The 17,243-nt window shown below is 42.4% G+C and overlaps 1 protein-coding gene across 4 annotated transcripts in view; it reads left to right on the top strand.

The window, feature by feature from the left end:
• Nucleotides 1-15,250, top strand: part of robo3 (roundabout, axon guidance receptor, homolog 3 (Drosophila)) — a 609,199-nt gene extending 593,949 nt beyond the window's left edge. For all 4 annotated transcript variants that reach the window (XM_063038553.1, XM_063038552.1, XM_063038556.1 and 1 more), the window contains one exon: nucleotides 12,746-15,250. In XM_063038553.1, coding sequence (XP_062894623.1) covers nucleotides 12,746-12,757 — 12 coding nt within the window. In that variant the 3' untranslated portion in view covers nucleotides 12,758-15,250. The remainder of the gene's footprint in view (nucleotides 1-12,745) is intronic.
• Nucleotides 15,251-17,243: the final 1,993 nt, after the last annotated feature.

Raw genomic sequence — 17,243 nt, 5'->3', positions numbered from 1 at the left:
TTTTCCCCCTTTTGTTGTGTCTTTTTGCTTCTCTACAAAGGCTCTTTCATCCTGGCTGCAGATTCCATTGGTGGATCTGTCACAGGAATGCTGACGGTTGAGATGTGGTGGAGCTGCGCTTTGTTCAAATCAGAATCCTCCAGACTGCTTCCACAAGCTGGTTTGATGAACATAAAGCAAAAAGTCTTTCTTGGCCCTGCCTCAATCAGATCTGAGCTATTGCTTGTTGAATGATGCCATTCATCATTAGAACCTGCTCAGAGTCATTGTACCGTTAGCAAGGTCATCAAATGGACCCACACCTCATTGTTAAATTGTATTTTGTAGACAGGACATAATCACTCACAGTCATAGAAAGGCACAGCATGGAAACAAGCTCCTTGTCCACAGAATCCAACCACCCATTTGTACTAATCCTACATTGGGAGACCGCTTCGCCGAGTACCTACACTCCATCCACCAGAAAAAGCAGGATCTCCCAGTTTTAATACACTTCCCGTTCCCATTTTGACATGCCAGTCCATGTACTGCTGCAATGAGGCCACACTCAGCTTGGAGGAGCAACACCTTATATTCCGTCTGGGCAGAATAGCACAAACATCAATTTCTTAAACTTCTGGTAATGCAAACCACCCCTCCCCACCACCTTCTAACTCTGACTCCTCATCTTCTTCTCTCCAGTCCTGATGAGTGGCCTCAGCCTGAAACGTCGAATGTACTCTTTTCCATAGAAGCTGCCTGGCCTGCTGTGTTCCTCCAGCATTTTGTGTGTGTTAATCCTACATTAATCCCAATTTTTTAAATCAACCTCTCACTTTCAGAAACTTTTTGTACACTGCATGCCTTTTTTCACCAATTTCATTGTCATAAAGAGGTAAAGCAAATAAATACATCCTTAAGCCCACTGACCATCAACACTAATCCAACATTAATTTCCCCCAGATTCTACCACTTACCTACACATTAAAAGCGATTTACAGTGCCCAGTTAACCTGGAAACCCGCACATAACTGGAATATAGGAGGAAACTGGAGCACACAGCAAAAACCTACGTAGTCACATTGCAAACTCCACATGGAGAGCATCAGAGAACAGGATTGAACCTTAGTCTCTGAGCTAGTGGGTCTAACAGCTGCGCATCTGTGCCACCCAATGAGTTAAGAAGTCATTTGTAAACAATTTAGGGCACGACAAATCGGAAGCTGCTAAAACATTATTCTTGGATCAATGGTCACTTCTGAATTAGCTGGTTATGTTTCCACACTTGACACCATAAACTGGTCCATGTCACCTTGGCAGACATTTCAATGCAGTACTGAGAGACTGCTGCAATTTTTAGTCTCAAGTGAAGCTGTGTCCACTCAGCTTGACCAAATAAAAACCCATGCACATTGGAAGAGAAGTAATGAAGTTTTTTGTAAATCCGAGGTCCGAAATGATCAGAATCAGGTTTAATATCACAGGCATTCTGTATGTTGTTTTGCAGCAGTACAGTGCAATAAATAATTTTTAAACTATAAATTACAATCAGAAATACATATAGCAATTAAATTAAATAAGTAGTGCAAAAAGAGAGCCCAAAAAAAAATAAGTGAGGTCGTGTTCATGGGTTCGTTGTCCATTCAGAAATCTGATGGCAGAGGAAAGAAGCTGTTCCTAAAATGTTGAGTGTGTGTTCTCACACTCTTGTACCTCCTCCTTGTTGGTAGCAATGAGAAGAGGGCATGACCTTGATGCTGGGGAGGCTAGTGCCCATGATAGAGCTGGCTGAGTTTGCAACATTCTGCAGATTTTTCCATTCCTCTGCAGTGCAACCAGTTGGATGGTACATCTGTAGAAGTTTAAGAGAGGCGTTGGTGATATGCCAAGCCTCCTTGAGCTCCTAATGAAATATATGATTATGAAGACACGTAGTCCTCTTTTATTGTCATTTAGTAATGCATGCATAAAGAAATGATACATTATTTCCTCCGGTGTGATATCACAGAAACACAGGACAAACCAAGACTGAAAAAACTGACAAAACCACGTAATTATAACATATAGTTACAAACAGTGTAACAATACCATAACTTGATGAAGAAGTCCGTGAGCACAGTAAAGTTCAAAGTTTCTCAAATGTCCCACATCTCACACAGACGGGAGAAGGAAGAAAAACTCTCCCTGCCATGCCGACCACAATCCGACTCAGTCATCCGAAAACTTCGAGCTCTGATCAGCTCTCCGACACCGAGTACTGAGCGCCATCTCTGTCCGAACGATTCAACCTCCTTCTCGGCCGCCAAAAGCAGGCAAGGCTGGGGATTTTGAGGCCTACCCTCTGAAAGATTCCGAACCACACAGTAACGACAGCAGCGAACGGGCGTTTCAGAAATTTCTCCAGATGTTCCTCTGTGCTTTCACATCCATTCTCCATCAAATCAGAATTGTCCACAGCCCCTAAATATAGTCACTGTCCTGCCTTCTTTGTAATTGCATCATTAGGTTGGGCCCAAGATTGATCTTCACAGATGTTGACATCCAGGGACGTGAACCTGCTACCCTTTCCACTGCTGATCCCTCAATGAGGGCTGGTGTGTGTTGTACTGACCTCCCCTTCCTGAAGTTCACAATCAATTCCGTAGTTTTATTGACATTGAGTGCAAGGCTGTTGTTGCAATGCCACTCAACCAGCTGATTGATCTCACACTTATAACTCTTCCTTGTTACCATCTACAATTCTGTCAACAATAGCCGTATCATCGGTGAATTTATCGAAGGTGTTTGAGCTGTGCCTAGCTACACAGTCATAGGTGTAGAGAGAACAAAGTATGGGCTAAGCGCACATCCTTGAGATGTGCCAGTGTTGATTGTCAGTGAGGAGGAGATGTTATTTCCGATCTGCACTTTCATGACCGGACTTTCCAAAGTGTGGGTGTGGGACGGCACAGTAATTGCTCTTAATGGTGGTATAACCACGGTCAAGTGTGTTGGTCCTCTGGTTCCACAGGTGACATGTTGGTGGTAATTATTCAGAAATTTCTTCAAGCTGGCCTGGTTGAAATCTCCCGCAATGATAGGTAAAGCATCAAGGTGTGCTGTTTTGTTACTGATGATCATGGTGCTCAGTTCCTGCAATGCCTGCCTGATGTTGGCCGGGGTGGAATGTACACCGCTACCAGGATGACAGTGGAAAACTCCCTCATCAGATAGAATGGACAACACTTGACTAATGGATGTTCCAGGTCGGATGAGCAGAACTGAGACAGAACCACCATGTCTGTGCACCACAATGAGCTAATCACATAGCATACTCCCCCTCCTGTACCTTTAAAAGACTCAACTGACCTCTCTTTGCAGAGAATGGTGAGCCATCAGGCTGCAGCTGTCACAACCACGGATTTGGCAGCATAACAGATAATGGCAATTGTGCTCGTGAATATGTACATCAGCTAATTGTTATTTCATTGTAATAGTATTTAACTCCATTCATTCCGTCATAGTATTTGTCGAGACTTGGACATAGCAACGCTTCGTTGCCTGCTTGCGTTCCACCTTGCCCGAGAATTTGGACTGTCGAGTCAACTGACTCTGAAGACTAGCGGTATTCGTTTTATTCTTAGTTGTTCTTTTCAGCCGCAGTGTAGACTTCGTTTTGCATTTGAGAGCTTCAGTTAACAGCCCTGTTTGGCCTAGCATTTATTGTTTTCCCTTTAACACTGTTCGCATTAAAGTCTGTGAACTATTGATCTGCTTCAGTGTCTCTCATTCCCCACTCGGGCCACATCCGAACCTGGTGACAGCAGCGCTGCATCCAAGGGCTAGCCATGTTTCCGTGAAGTAAAGTACACTGCAGTCCCTGATATCCCTCTGGTACTGCAATCTTGCTTAGGTGTGTTCAGTTCTATTTTCCAGACACTGTACATTCGCCAGTGGGATAGTCGGGAGTGGGTGTCTAAGGCCTCTCTATTTCAATTGCACCTGTAGCCCAACGTGCCTTCCCTGCTTCCATTTTCTTAAAGGGGTATTGCACTCACGACCTGAGTCTGCTATCCAGGATCCATTGATTTAGAGGATCAAAAGATTTTTTAAACACCTTAAAGCAATGTTGCTTACTAAATCCCATGGCTGTGACTGTGGATTTCAACTGTAGTAGTCCTACATGGGAAAATTTGACGATTCCCATTGGAGCTGCACATAGAGAGTCACCACGTATTGGTGCTTTCTATTGCATTTTGCATGTTTCCCATTGATTCAAGGTGCACTCCATCATACGGGACCGAGTTTGTCAGCTCAGCTCAGCCAGTGCCACTCTGTGTCACATAATGGTGAACTCTAGGACCTGAGCCCATAATCCTGGTCAGCATCAAAGCAGAGCTGCATTATCAGAGTTACCTTCCAGATGTTAAATCAATTCCCCTCTCCCTGCATGCTTGGGTGGCCTGTGCAATGCCAGGTTAATCGGCAGAGCAGCTGTCTCATCCTGTGGTTTGCAAGGGTGCGTGGTGAGCTCGTGGTAGAAAAGGAAAAGATTTATTTGCGATGTAGAGCATCACTGTCCCCACTGCCTGTGATGCCCAGCACATCCTCTTACATGGGATTAGATTAGCCAGTTCAGGCTTGGTCTCCTCCAGTCACACTTTCTGTCTCATGTTGTGTACAACCTTCTCCAAGAAAGGAGTGACAGTATAAAGAGGTGTTTGGAGAATCTGTCCCTCATTGTTAAATAGGTCAGCTCTGCTTAAGACTTAAGGAATGTGAGGGTGGAGGTAGTATGTGGAGAGAGAGGGGCACTGGAATCTGAATCTGCTAAATGCAGAACAGAGTAGTGTTTGAGAAATCAGATTGAAGATGGCAGGGGACTGAGAAGAATAGACAACTCTGCTGTAGTCATAATTTTTTTTTTGTCACATTACAGCCATCTTCTCCTGATATTGACCTTCTCTTAGACTTTTCCTGTCAGTGCTAATTTTCCTTCGTTATCATTCTGCACAACATAGGAGGCTATTTAACCCATCAAGTCCATGCTGGCTCTCAGAGCAATCCCATCATATCCACAGCCCTACTTTACTGGGTGATCTGTTCTCTCTCACATTCCCTCAGCTCCCCAACACTTCCATCCGCCTATTCTAGAGGCAACTTACAACATCAATTGACTTAACCACTAGCACCCGTTTAGCAGAGGAAACTGGAGCATCTACAGCCACAGACAACATTCAAGGCCAGATTTGGATCTGTGAGCCACTGTGCTGTCAAGTAACCCTCTTTTTCTCTGGAAGGATTTAGTTCTGCAGATGTGCGAGAGCAGGATCTCACACCTGTCTTTTCCAGAGTTGGGGCCTCTACTAAATTTTCTGAGAACATAAGTTTTTTTGTCTGGATCTCATGCAACTAGAACAGCCCATTGATACAGTTCCTGTACATAAATGAGTGGAGCCAGTGAAAAGCTGCCCTCCTCACTCATTGTATTGTGGGCCATTCACCAAACCAAGGTGCTGCTTGGAATCACATCATCTGGAGTGGTCTTTGCAGTTTGCAACCTGAGTACCTATTTTCAAATACAATGGGATTTCCAGATGTTAATGCATCTATAGGGTTATTAAATGCTTAAACCCCTGGCCTAACACTCTGAACTTTAGCTGCTTGGAGACCATAAGACATAGGAGCAGAATTAGGCTATTTGGCCCATTGAGTCTACTCCGCCATTTCATCATGATTGATCCATTTTTTCCTCCCACCCCCAATCTCCTGCCTTCTCCCTGTATCCCTTCATGCCCTGACCAATCAAAAATCTATCAACCTGTCTTAAATATACACAAAGATTTAGCCTCCACAGCTGCCTGTGGCAACGAATTCCACAGATTCACCTCATCTTCACACCTCCTGGATGAAGGAGTCTAACTGTTCAAGGTGCACTGAAGCAGCTCACCGTGTATGAACTCTCCTTCCCCTTCAGTCTCTACACTATAGTCAACCTTCACACCCATATTCACCATGTTGGATGCATTCCTGGCACAAAAGAGATCCATACCAGTTCCCAGCAGAGCAAATGCACCAGTCCCAATTGCTTTCTCCTTAGTACCCTGAAATCCTTCATTTTGTTCTCCTTAAGTTGAAGACCTTGCTCATCTACTCACTACGACATGAAAACTGGTGAGGAAGGGTGCCAAAGGATGCAACAAAATGTATATTATTTGGAAACTTGCACAGAGCAATGGCAGATGAAGTTAAGGCCAGCCAAGCGTGAGGTGTTGCATTTTGGAAGGTCAAATGCATGATTAAAGTATGCAATAAATGGCAAGTTATTTGTATGTAAGAGGATCATTGATGTACAGAAGGATCTTGGGCTGCAAATCTGTAGTTCTCTAAGAGTGCCACCAGAAGTGTATGGTATGCTTGCCTTTATTGGTCAGGGCATTGAGTATAGAAGTCAGAAAGTCATGATGCAGCGATATAAGGTTTAGGTTAGAATGCGCTGCATAGGGAAATGGTGGAAACAGATACGATACCAACATTTAGAAGGTACCCTGTGAGACACACGAACAGGCAGAGAATAGAGGTTTGCAGATGATGTACTTTGGCATCATGATTGGCACAGACATGGAGGGTTGGAGGGCCTGTTCCTGTGCTGTTTCGTTGTATGTTTCTTTGCACAGACCATGGCTATTTGACCCATCAGGTCCATGCCAGCTCCCAGCAGCGCTATCTCAGTCCCATTTCCCTCCCTCTTCCTTCTTATTTCACTATAGACCTACAACATATCCTCCTTCACATGCCCATCGATTCCCCTTTTAATTGTTTTTTCATCACTGGCCTATGCTAAAGGCTAAGTTACAGCAGCCAGTTAATCTACTAGTGATTTTTTGGGATGTCGGAGGAAACCAGAACGCCCGAGGCAAACTCACACAGTTGTGGAGAGAACACGCACAGTCAATTCTTGAGGTAGGAATTGAACCCTGGTCCAGGGAGCGATAAGGTAACTGTGCCAACTGCAGCAAGTCAGTATTACGCCCAACACCACACTGCAGTGCAATAAAAATGCGCTCGTCCCAGGATCGCTCACATCCTACCTCACTGCAGACCATATAACCTTGTATTTTGTAGGGACCACATGCAGAAAGTACAAGGATTGTTAGCCAGATCAAAAGCAACAAGTTTAGTCCATTTTTCCCCTGGGCAAAGTAACTAATCCTAATCCTGCTGTTTGTCCATCTATTAGAATGTTCTCATAAGCTTTCTAAAGACATCACATCATTAGCTTCTTTGTGCAGGAAATTTGATGCTAAAATTCTGCAATGTGCCGACAGAAAATAGATTGTCCAGGAATCTAAAATCCCGAAGAAAACAGACCAATTCTGTTATTGTTTTTATAATGGACTATATCAGATAGAGTGGCCTAACAGTATCGGAACTAATGCGAGGGCATGTGTAGATACTGCTTAGGGACCTGTACATTCAGATAAATTTAATACACATTGTTCAGTAGGAAACTCAGTTAAAGAGTCTCTGTTTATTTCACATCTGCTCTAATGTCAAAGATTTTCATCACCATCAGGGCTGTGGCCTTCCAGATTTTAGTTATAAATGGCAGAACTTAATCTGTCAAAATACAGTTAAAAACTTGCCAAACCAAACATTCAATCATAATTATTTAAGGAATTATTTTTTATTAAATTATTCAATTTCTGTACAAATGTCTAGCCTGTTCAGTTCAGTCTGTACCCTAAAGCATGTATGTTTGATAAATGTCTCCCATTTCTTTAAAGACAGATTGTACCCTAAAGGGGAAGAGTATTGAGCAATCTTGAAGTCTAATGAAGTGAACATGCTTTTAATATATGAATTACATACATAAGGATAGACTTCAAAGTGTGTGATGTGGCAGTATTTTTTTCTTTGCTGCCTACGGTCAGAATATTAGAAAAATGCAAAATGGAATCAAGTATCAGAGATAGTGCAACTTGATCACCTAATGAGCCAAGAGAAACCTGTTCCTGTTTTTTTTTTGGGTCTCTCATGGGAAAATGCTGCTTTAACAAATTCTTACTTCTGCAATGCATAACAGACATCTTTAAAGGATTTATTTAAGCCTGTAATCACATTTCCCCCACGCTTCCCCCTACCACCCCCACAACCCTCCCAGTGAGAAGCAACTTTCTTGGTCTGCAAGCAGGTGCCATGGAGATCCACCTCCCAGAGTCTGCCTGTCATTTCTTGTATGGTTGAGGGGTGGGGTACTGAAGGGGCCACAGCGGAGGGAACTGCATTACAAGTTTAAGCGAACGCGACTGAAAATATCCTTGACGAATTGGTGTTCTCTTTTACTCAGACTAATAAACATTCAGTCGGGGACTGACAGCCACAAAATTGATTGACTCAGAAGTTCAGAAGTTGAAGTTCATTCTTTTGCAGCCAGACAAATGTTCAACCAACTGTTACACTTCAAATAAGAAAGTTCTCTAATATCAAACCCTTCATCTCTACCTCGTAGATCAGTACAACAAAGCCTCTCCCGCTGAGCATGGAGGGGAAGGCTGGGGAAACATTTTAAATTGAATAAACAATGACACGTTGATAAAAATTGCCATCTACAGTATAGCTTCTCATTTGTTGCTGCCTCTCTTCACTCTTTCTCCCCAAACTTGGTCGGTTATCTTTGACCCACCCAGTCTTGCTCTTCCCAAGTTCCACATACAATAGGCTTCCTGCGTACACCCATCTCGCAACTCCACTGTGTTGACTCGGGGGCCGTCACAGTCTGCAATTGTACCAGTGAAATTTGAGAAAATTGTGTTTCACAAATTTGAGAAGCGATGAGTTAGAAACAGTAGAAGGTCATGGCTTGAGCACAGCAAGTACACTAGATCAAGGAAGAGGGGCAGGAGGGCGTATTTGAACAGTAGAAATTGTGTTTATGAAAGCATTGATGCTTCAGATAGTGACCGAACTACCTATGACAAGTGAACCAGTGTGGAAAACTTCACTCACCTCAACTCTGAACTGATTCTAAAATCTATGGATAAACTTTCAAAGACACTGCAGCTCGCGTTCTCAGTACGATGTATTTAATTTTTTTTATTTCCACAGTTTGTCTTCTTTTGCACATTAGCTATTTGTCAGTCTTTGTATGCAGTTTTTCATTGCATGTATTGTATTTTGATCAATTGTGAATGCCTGCAAGAAAGTAATTCTGAAGGTAGTATATGGTGATATACCACTGTACATACTTTGATAATAAATTTACTTTGAACTATTAACATAGAAACATAGAAAATAGGTGGAGTAGGCCATTCGGCCCTTCAAGCCTGCACCACCATTTATTATGTTCATGGCTGATCATCCAACTCAGAACCCCGCCCCAGCCTTCCCTCCATACCCCCTGACCCCTGTAGCCACAAGGGCCATATCTAACTCCCTCTTAAACATAGCCAATGAACTGGCCTCAACAGTTTCCTGTGGCAGAGAATTCCACAGATTCACCACTCTCTGTGTGAAGAAGTTTTTCCTAATCTCGGTCCTAAAAGGCTTCCCCTCTATCCTCAAACTGTGACCCCTCGTTCTGGACTTCCCCAACATCGGGAACAATCTTCCTGCACCTAGCCTGTCCAATCCCTTTAGGATCTTATACGTTTCAATCAGATCCCCCCTCAATCTTCTAAATTCCAACGAGTACAAGCCCAGTTCATCCAGTCTTTCTTCATATGAAAGTCCTGCCATCCCAGGAATCAATCTGGTGAACCTTCTTTGTACTCCCTCTATGGCAAGGATGTCTTTCCTCAGATTAGGGGACCAAAACTGCACACAATACTCCAGGTGTGGTCTCACCAAGGCCTTGTACAACTGCAGTAGTACTTCACTGCTCCTGTACTCAAATCCTCTCGCTACAAATGCCAGCATACCATTTGCCTTTTTCACCGCCTGCTGTACCTGCATGCCCACTTTCAATGACTGGTGTATAATGACACCCAGGTCTCGTTGCACCTCCCCTTTTCCTAATCGGCCACCATTCAGATAATAATCTGTTTTCCTATTTTTGCCACCAAAGTGGATAACTTCTCATTTATCCACATTAAATTGCATCTGCCATGAGTTTGCCCACTCACCCAACCTATCCAAGTCACCCTGCATCCTCTTAGCATCCTCCTCACTGCTAACACTGCCACCCAGCTTCGTGTCATCCACAAACTTGGAGATGCTGCATTTAATTCCCTCATCCAAGTCATTAATATATATTGTAAACAACTGGGGTCCCAGCACTGAGCCTTGCGGTACCCCACTAGTCACTGCCTGCCATTCTGAAAAGGTCCCGTTTATTCCCACTCTTTGCTTCCTGTCTGCTAACCAATTCTCCACCCACATCAATACCTTACCCCCAATACCATGTGCTTTAAGTTTGCACACTAATCTCCTGTGTGGGACCTTGTCAAAAGCCTTTTGAAAATCCAAATATACCACATCCACTGGTTCTCCCCTATCCACTCTACTAGTTACATCCTCAAAAAATTCTATGAGATTCGTCAGACATGATTTTCCTTTCACAAATCCATGCTGACTTTGTCCGATCATTTCACCGCTTTCCAAATGTGCTGTTATCACATCCTTGATAACTGACTCCAGCAGTTTCCCCACCACCGACGTTAGGCTAACCGGTCTATAATTCCCCGGTTTCTCTCTCCCTCCTTTTTTAAAAAGTGGGGTTACATTAGCCACCCTCCAATCCTCAGGAACTAGTCCAGAATCTAACGAGTTTTGAAAAATTATCACTAATGCATCCACTATTTCTTGGGCTACTTCCTTAAGCACTCTGGGATGCAGACCATCTGGCCCTGGGGATTTATCTGCCTTCAATCCCTTCAATTTACCTAACACCACTTCCCTACTAACATGTATTTCACTCAGTTCCTCCATCTCACTGGACCCTCTGTCCCGTACTATTTCTGGAAGATTATTTATGTCCTCCTTAGTGAAGACAGAACCAAAGTAATTATTCAATTGGTCTGCCATGTCCTTGCTCCCCATAATCAATTCACCTGTTTCTGTCTGCAGGGGACCTATATTTGTCTTTACCAGTCTTCTCCTTTTTACATATCTATAAAAGCTTTTACAGTCCGTTTTTATGTTCCCCGCCAGTTTTCTCTCATAATCTTTTTTCCCCTTCCTAATTAAGCCCTTTGTCCTCCTCTGCTGAACTCTGAATTTCTCCCAGTCCTCAGGTGAGCCACTTTCTCTGGCTAATTTGTATGCTACTTTTTTGGAATTGATACTATCCCTAATTTCTCGTCAGCCACGGGTGCACTACCTTCCTTGATTTATTCTTTTGCCAAACTGGGATGAACAATTGGAGTTCATCCATGCAATCTTTAAATGCTTGCCATTGCATATCCACCGTCAATCCTTTAAGTGTCATTTGCCAGTCTATCTTAGCTAATTCACGTCTCATACCTTCAAAGTTACCCCTCTTTAAGTTCAGAACCTTTGTTTCTGAATTAACTATGTCACTCTCCATATTAATGAAGAATTCCAACATATTATGGTCACTCTTACCCAAGGGGCCTCTCACGACAAGATCGCTAATTAACCCTTCCTCATTGCTCAAAACCCAGTCCAGAATAGCCTGCTCTCTAGTTGGTTCCTCGACATGTTGGTTCAAAAAACCATCCCGCATACATTCCAAGAAATCCTCTTCCTCAGCACCTTTACCAATTTGGTTCACCCAGTCTACATGTAGATTGAAGTCACCCATTATAACTGCTGTTCCTTTATTGCACACATTTCTAATTTCCTGTTTAATACCATCTCCGACCTCACTACTACTGTTAGGTGGCCTGTACACAACTCCCACCAGCGTCTTCTGCCCCTTAGTGTTACGCAGCTCTACCCATATCGATTCCACATCTTCCCAGCTTATGTCCTTCCTTTCTATTGCGTTAATCTCTTCTTTAACCAGCAACGCCACCCCACCTCCCCTTCCTTCATGTCTATCCCTCCTGAATATTGAATATCCCTGAACGTGTAATCTCATGCATAGGTTGTAGGGTGGCCATTCAGACTCTAAGCCTAAAGACACGAGAGAGATTGCAGATGCTGGAATCTGGAGCAACAGTTTGCTAGAGGAACTCAGCAGGTCGAGTAACAACTGTGGGAGGAAAGGAACTGTCAACATCTCAGGTCGAAACACTACATCAGGACACAACCCTGCACTGACTCCTGACACAGTTCCTTTCCTCTGTTACTCGGCCCACTGTATTCTTCCAACAGAATGTTTATTGCTCCAGATCCTGAACCCGTGCTGTCATTTGGTTAGAGCATCAGTATCTAAATTTATCCACCTTGGTTCAATATTCCTCTCATCTTTAACAAAGATGTAATAATATTAGATTTGATATGTTCAATTAACTCCTGCCTCAACAACTACTTTTGTGGGAGAATTCCACTTCCATCAGTAGGGAGTGTTTCTTGGTCATATCCGAATGTTGTTATATTAGCTTGTATTTCCCGCATAGAGATACAGCACAGAAGCAAGCCATTCAGCCCACCTTACCTATACTGACCTTTGTTCTGGACATTTTTAGAAAGAATACCTTCTATCTATCTACTCTATTGGACTGTTTAATCATCTTGAACAGCTCAATATAGGTTTACTCTTCTATACGCAAGGAACTAAGACCTTGTCTATGCAACATACTTTCATATTTCAACAATTTTAACCCCAGTATTATTTTGCACTGACCAATGTTACTTATGTTTTGTTTTTGGTTATTTACAGGACAAAAGATGAACAGAAGACAGGAATGGGCAAAAGAACCAGGCTGTAGGTGAGGTCCCCGACAGAGGCACCTCCCATGCTCTTGTTCCCAACCCTGGAAAAAAATAATTTGCCTTCTATGAAAAAGAATTCAAAGTTTCAAATTTCAAGAAAAGAAAAACTTTTATGTTTAATTTATGACATCAGGAAAATTCATGTTAACTTTGTAAATGTAAATAGCTGGGATTTTTTTGTTTGTTTGTTATTAAGCATTTCCTGGCCTTCTGGTGAACGTATTTATAAATGAAAAAAAAAGATAATGTTGGATATTATAAGGTATTTGTCTGAATGTGCCAATCTTTTTCAATAGCGAGTATGTGTCTAACAGACTAAATGAAAAAAAATATATTTGCACTCTGTAACATACACACACAACGCATTCTGGATCCCCCAAACGATCCTGTAGGCCATGGGAAACACAAGATTGGATGGATTAGCCACTGGCTGCACTACCTGTGAATATCCCCATCTGTGTTCCAAGATGATGCTCTTTAGCGGACCACGATACTGAAGTGAATATGCGTTGGAAAAAGCCGTTAGCTTATGCTTGCTGGGTGAGAACCGTTCTATTTGAAGATGAGTCTGTTGGAGGTGGGAGGGTATTGGCTGCTGGTATAAAGTTTTAATAAGATTGAATGTAGCCTGATATTTTGTTGTATTAAAAACATTTCGTAAAAATGTTCAGTAGATAAACTAAGAGTGGTTATTTATCTAGAGGTATATAGAAACACAATGTCTGATGCTCAAAGAAGGAAATTGACCAGTGACTGATGATAAAAATAGGGCATGCATCTCAGCTGGAGGTTTCTCCTTTCTGAATGAGATTTTCTCTTGTTTTGCATATATCTGGCAAAGCTAAGTCATAGAGGTAGAGTTGACAATTTAGTAGTCCCACTAGTGAGCCTCACTTTGGGATCATTAATTCAAACATCAAAGGAAAGGCCACCATTTAGAGGCCAACCCAATCTTCGGCACATTACTAAACAAATACCTGGCTGGGTGCTGTAGCTGTCATGCCTGATATTCCAATCAGTTCTTTTGGTGTTTGGGTTTCTATGTTGAGTGTAAAATGGGTTGTTTTTTTTTGTAAAATGAGTTGGTTTTGAGTAATTTTGCCTCCCTGCATCTGACAAATCAACTAAGATTTTTCACACCTCTGGATTGGTTCCTGGCCTCTGTCAGGTCTAGTTCTGGTTCTCTGATTGACTATTTGGTAGAAATGGCTAGCACTGTATGAATTAATGTGAGAGTACATTTGAGGAGGAGGATTATAACTCTAGGTAAATGCAAACATGATCAAACTTTCACTCATGTCTCAACTGATTAGTAGTATTTCCAGAATAGGTTACATGCAGCCAGTGAGGCTTTGACAGTTGACCCTAACACTGTGATGTTAAATTGGATTTAATTCTGCCATTCCACTTGCTGGTGGTAACTTAAGTGTCAGGTGAAGGCAAGATTGCAATGGGTTGGGTTGGATTTGGCTTCCCCTCCCCTCTGGTTGTGTTGGAAGGCTATCCAAAACTTAAGGCAAGGAAGAAAGTTTGATGGACAAGGACATTCCAAGATGGACTCCTGAATCTAGTGAGAGCTGCAAAATATTACAAAGTCAGCTGTATCTTCAGTCATAGACAAAGAGATTGCAAAGATACCCTGGGCCATCCCAGTTTTCCATTAGGGTCCACAATGGTGCAGTCCATTCTCTGGATAATACTGCTAATGGAACTGCAGAATTTCCAAATCACTCAGCCTTCCATATAATCCCATGGAAAGTCCCCTGATACAGTGAGCAAGAATATAGGTAGAATGCCTTCAGCCCTGTCAAGAATTTTCGGCTGGACCTTTGATAATTGTATTTCTTGCTTGTATTTATGAGTGAAAATAGTGAGAATTCCAGTGTATATGTGACCCTGTGTACTGCAGGATTATCGCTATGCCTGCATACACTTCAAGGGCTCCAAAGCGCAACTGTTGCTATGTATAATATAAAGAGGCTGAGATTTCTGCAGGGACAGGGTTGCACTGTTAGCCTACCATGGCAATATTCCAGTCATGTTTAAGGCAGATGGAATAGAGCTCAAAAGTCTGAGCAAACACATTGTGTGGATGGCTTGAATGCTGGTTAGATGTTCCTAATGGTCAGTAGGCTGCGTGCCAGCTGTTTTATAGAGGTTAAACAAATAGGCCCTGACAAGACATCCTGTACATTATGTGCCATCAACAAGAAGACCCATAAATCCAATGATAAGATTGGACCACACTCATTAATTAGTTAAGCAAATGTAGAGTCAACAGCAGATGTTCCTCTGAAATAACTGAAAGTGTTCTCGTTTTTATTCTGTTTCTCATTCACAGTGTAAAGTCAAATTGTACCAAAAATACTGTTATTGTTAGACCTGACCAAAAATATTCTGGTTTTCTCTAACCCGAAGACTATAATTTTTTTAAAGAATTAAACATTTTAAGGAAGCCAAACAGAATGCCTTTATTTTTCTTTTCAGTGTTTCTGATATGTCTCAAGCTATGTGTGTGTCTGTATGTGAATGAGTATGGAGGGTTCATCCTACGTGTATGTCTCCAAGTGTGTGCTTGAGTCTGAATGTCATGAGAGACTCTGTACTAGTCCTTAAATGTCCTTATTGGCCTATATCATTTGTCTCTATTCCTGTTACTATTTGCACACATCAGTATAGACATGTGCTTATGCCAGTTGTCAGAGTGAGTATGTACAGAACTGTATGTCAGTGTGAGGTTTCTGGATTTTGTCTCATCAGTATGAATGTGTTAAGTTCAAGTTCAATTGTTATTCAGCTATGCACAAATACAGCCAAACAAAACAGGGGCCGAGGTGTGAAACACAGTACTGACAGTCACACACCGACTGCACATGGCACATATAGCACATATAAGATACGAGGGGTGATTGATAAGTTCGTGGCCTAGGGTAGGAGTCAATTTTAGAAAACCTAGCACATTTATTTTTCAACATAGTCCCCTCCGACATTTACACATTTAGTCCAGCGGTCGTGGAGCATACGGATCTTGGACCTCCAGAAAGTATCCACAGCAGGGGTGATTGATAAGTTTGTGGCCTAAGGTAGAAGGAGATGAGTTATTAACTTCAAACTTTCTGCATAATCACTCAAAGTGTTGACCTGCATATAACGAGAGCTGTATAACTGATCTCCTTCTACCTTAGGCCACAAACTTATCAATCAGCCCTACTGTGGACACTTCCTGGAGGTCCAAGATCCGTATGCTCCACGACCACTGGACTAAGTGTGTAAATGTAGGAGGGGACTATGTTGAAAAATAAATGTGCTAGGTTTTCTAAAATTGACTCCTTCTACCCTAGGCCACGAACTTATCAATCACCCCTCGTATCAGTAAAATAGTCACACAAGAAAATAAAATATTCTCCAAGACCAGAATCCATGAATGTTGCAGCAATCTGCAGTTGAACACAATATGGCTTGTCAGCTGCCAAGTGAACACTTGGGCAGCACTGATTCCAGCTTGGATGCCGCACTACAGCAGCATTCTGTTGGAGCACACTGACTCCAATGCCTCTCTCCTGGGTGGCTGTAAACAGGCAAAACCACGACTTGAGGCCTTATCCTCACTAGGCCCAAGGCTATGCAGCTGCCCCCTACTCTCCACACCAGCTATCTGCCAGTGAACGGGCTTGCGGCATTCCACGTTATTAACGTCCAATGGGGTCGTGCGATTACATGAAAAGTGACTCAGACGATCATTCACTGTCAGAATGCACATCTCCAACACACACCAACTCCTCTGACCCTCAGTATGTATCAGTTCGGTTTGTGCTTCATTGTGGAAACATTTGTGTCAATGGGAATCTTATGTACGAGCATGATTATGTTGCTGTGGCTGGGAACTTACAAACTCTGCTTTGACATTCAGTGCATATTAATAGAGTATATGATATGTCTGTGCATTGGTTCAAATTAATATATCTTCATATTTAGAACATAAAACAATACATCATTAGACAGGTCATTCGGCCCATAATGTGCTGATTGATGCCAATGATAACTAAATGTCCACCTCCTGTATATCATCCATTTCTCTCCACTCCCTTCATATTCATGTGTCTTATCTTGTAACCTCTTAAATTCTGCCAAACTGCCCAATTTCAAACTAACCTTGATAACCTATTCCAGCCACCAACTATTCTCTGCCATAAAGAACTAGCCCCTTATGGTGCATTTAAATACCCCCCACCAAACTTAAAAGCATGTCTTCTGGGTGTTTGACGTATCTCCATTGGGGAAATAATTCTAGCTGTCAACCCTATTCAAAGTACATTTATTATCAAAGTATGTATACAGTATACAACTCTGAGATTCATCTTCTCCAGACAGCCAGGAAACAAAGGAAACTATGGAAGCCATTCAAAGAAAAACATCAACACCCCCATGCGCAAAAAAAAAGAACA

This window comes from Mobula hypostoma, chromosome X2 (genome assembly GCF_963921235.1).
Source record: "Mobula hypostoma chromosome X2, sMobHyp1.1, whole genome shotgun sequence".
Classification (NCBI taxonomy): Eukaryota; Metazoa; Chordata; class Chondrichthyes; order Myliobatiformes; family Myliobatidae; genus Mobula; species Mobula hypostoma.
Note: the sequence above shows the minus strand (reverse complement) of the source record. Positions and strands in the feature narration are given on the sequence as shown.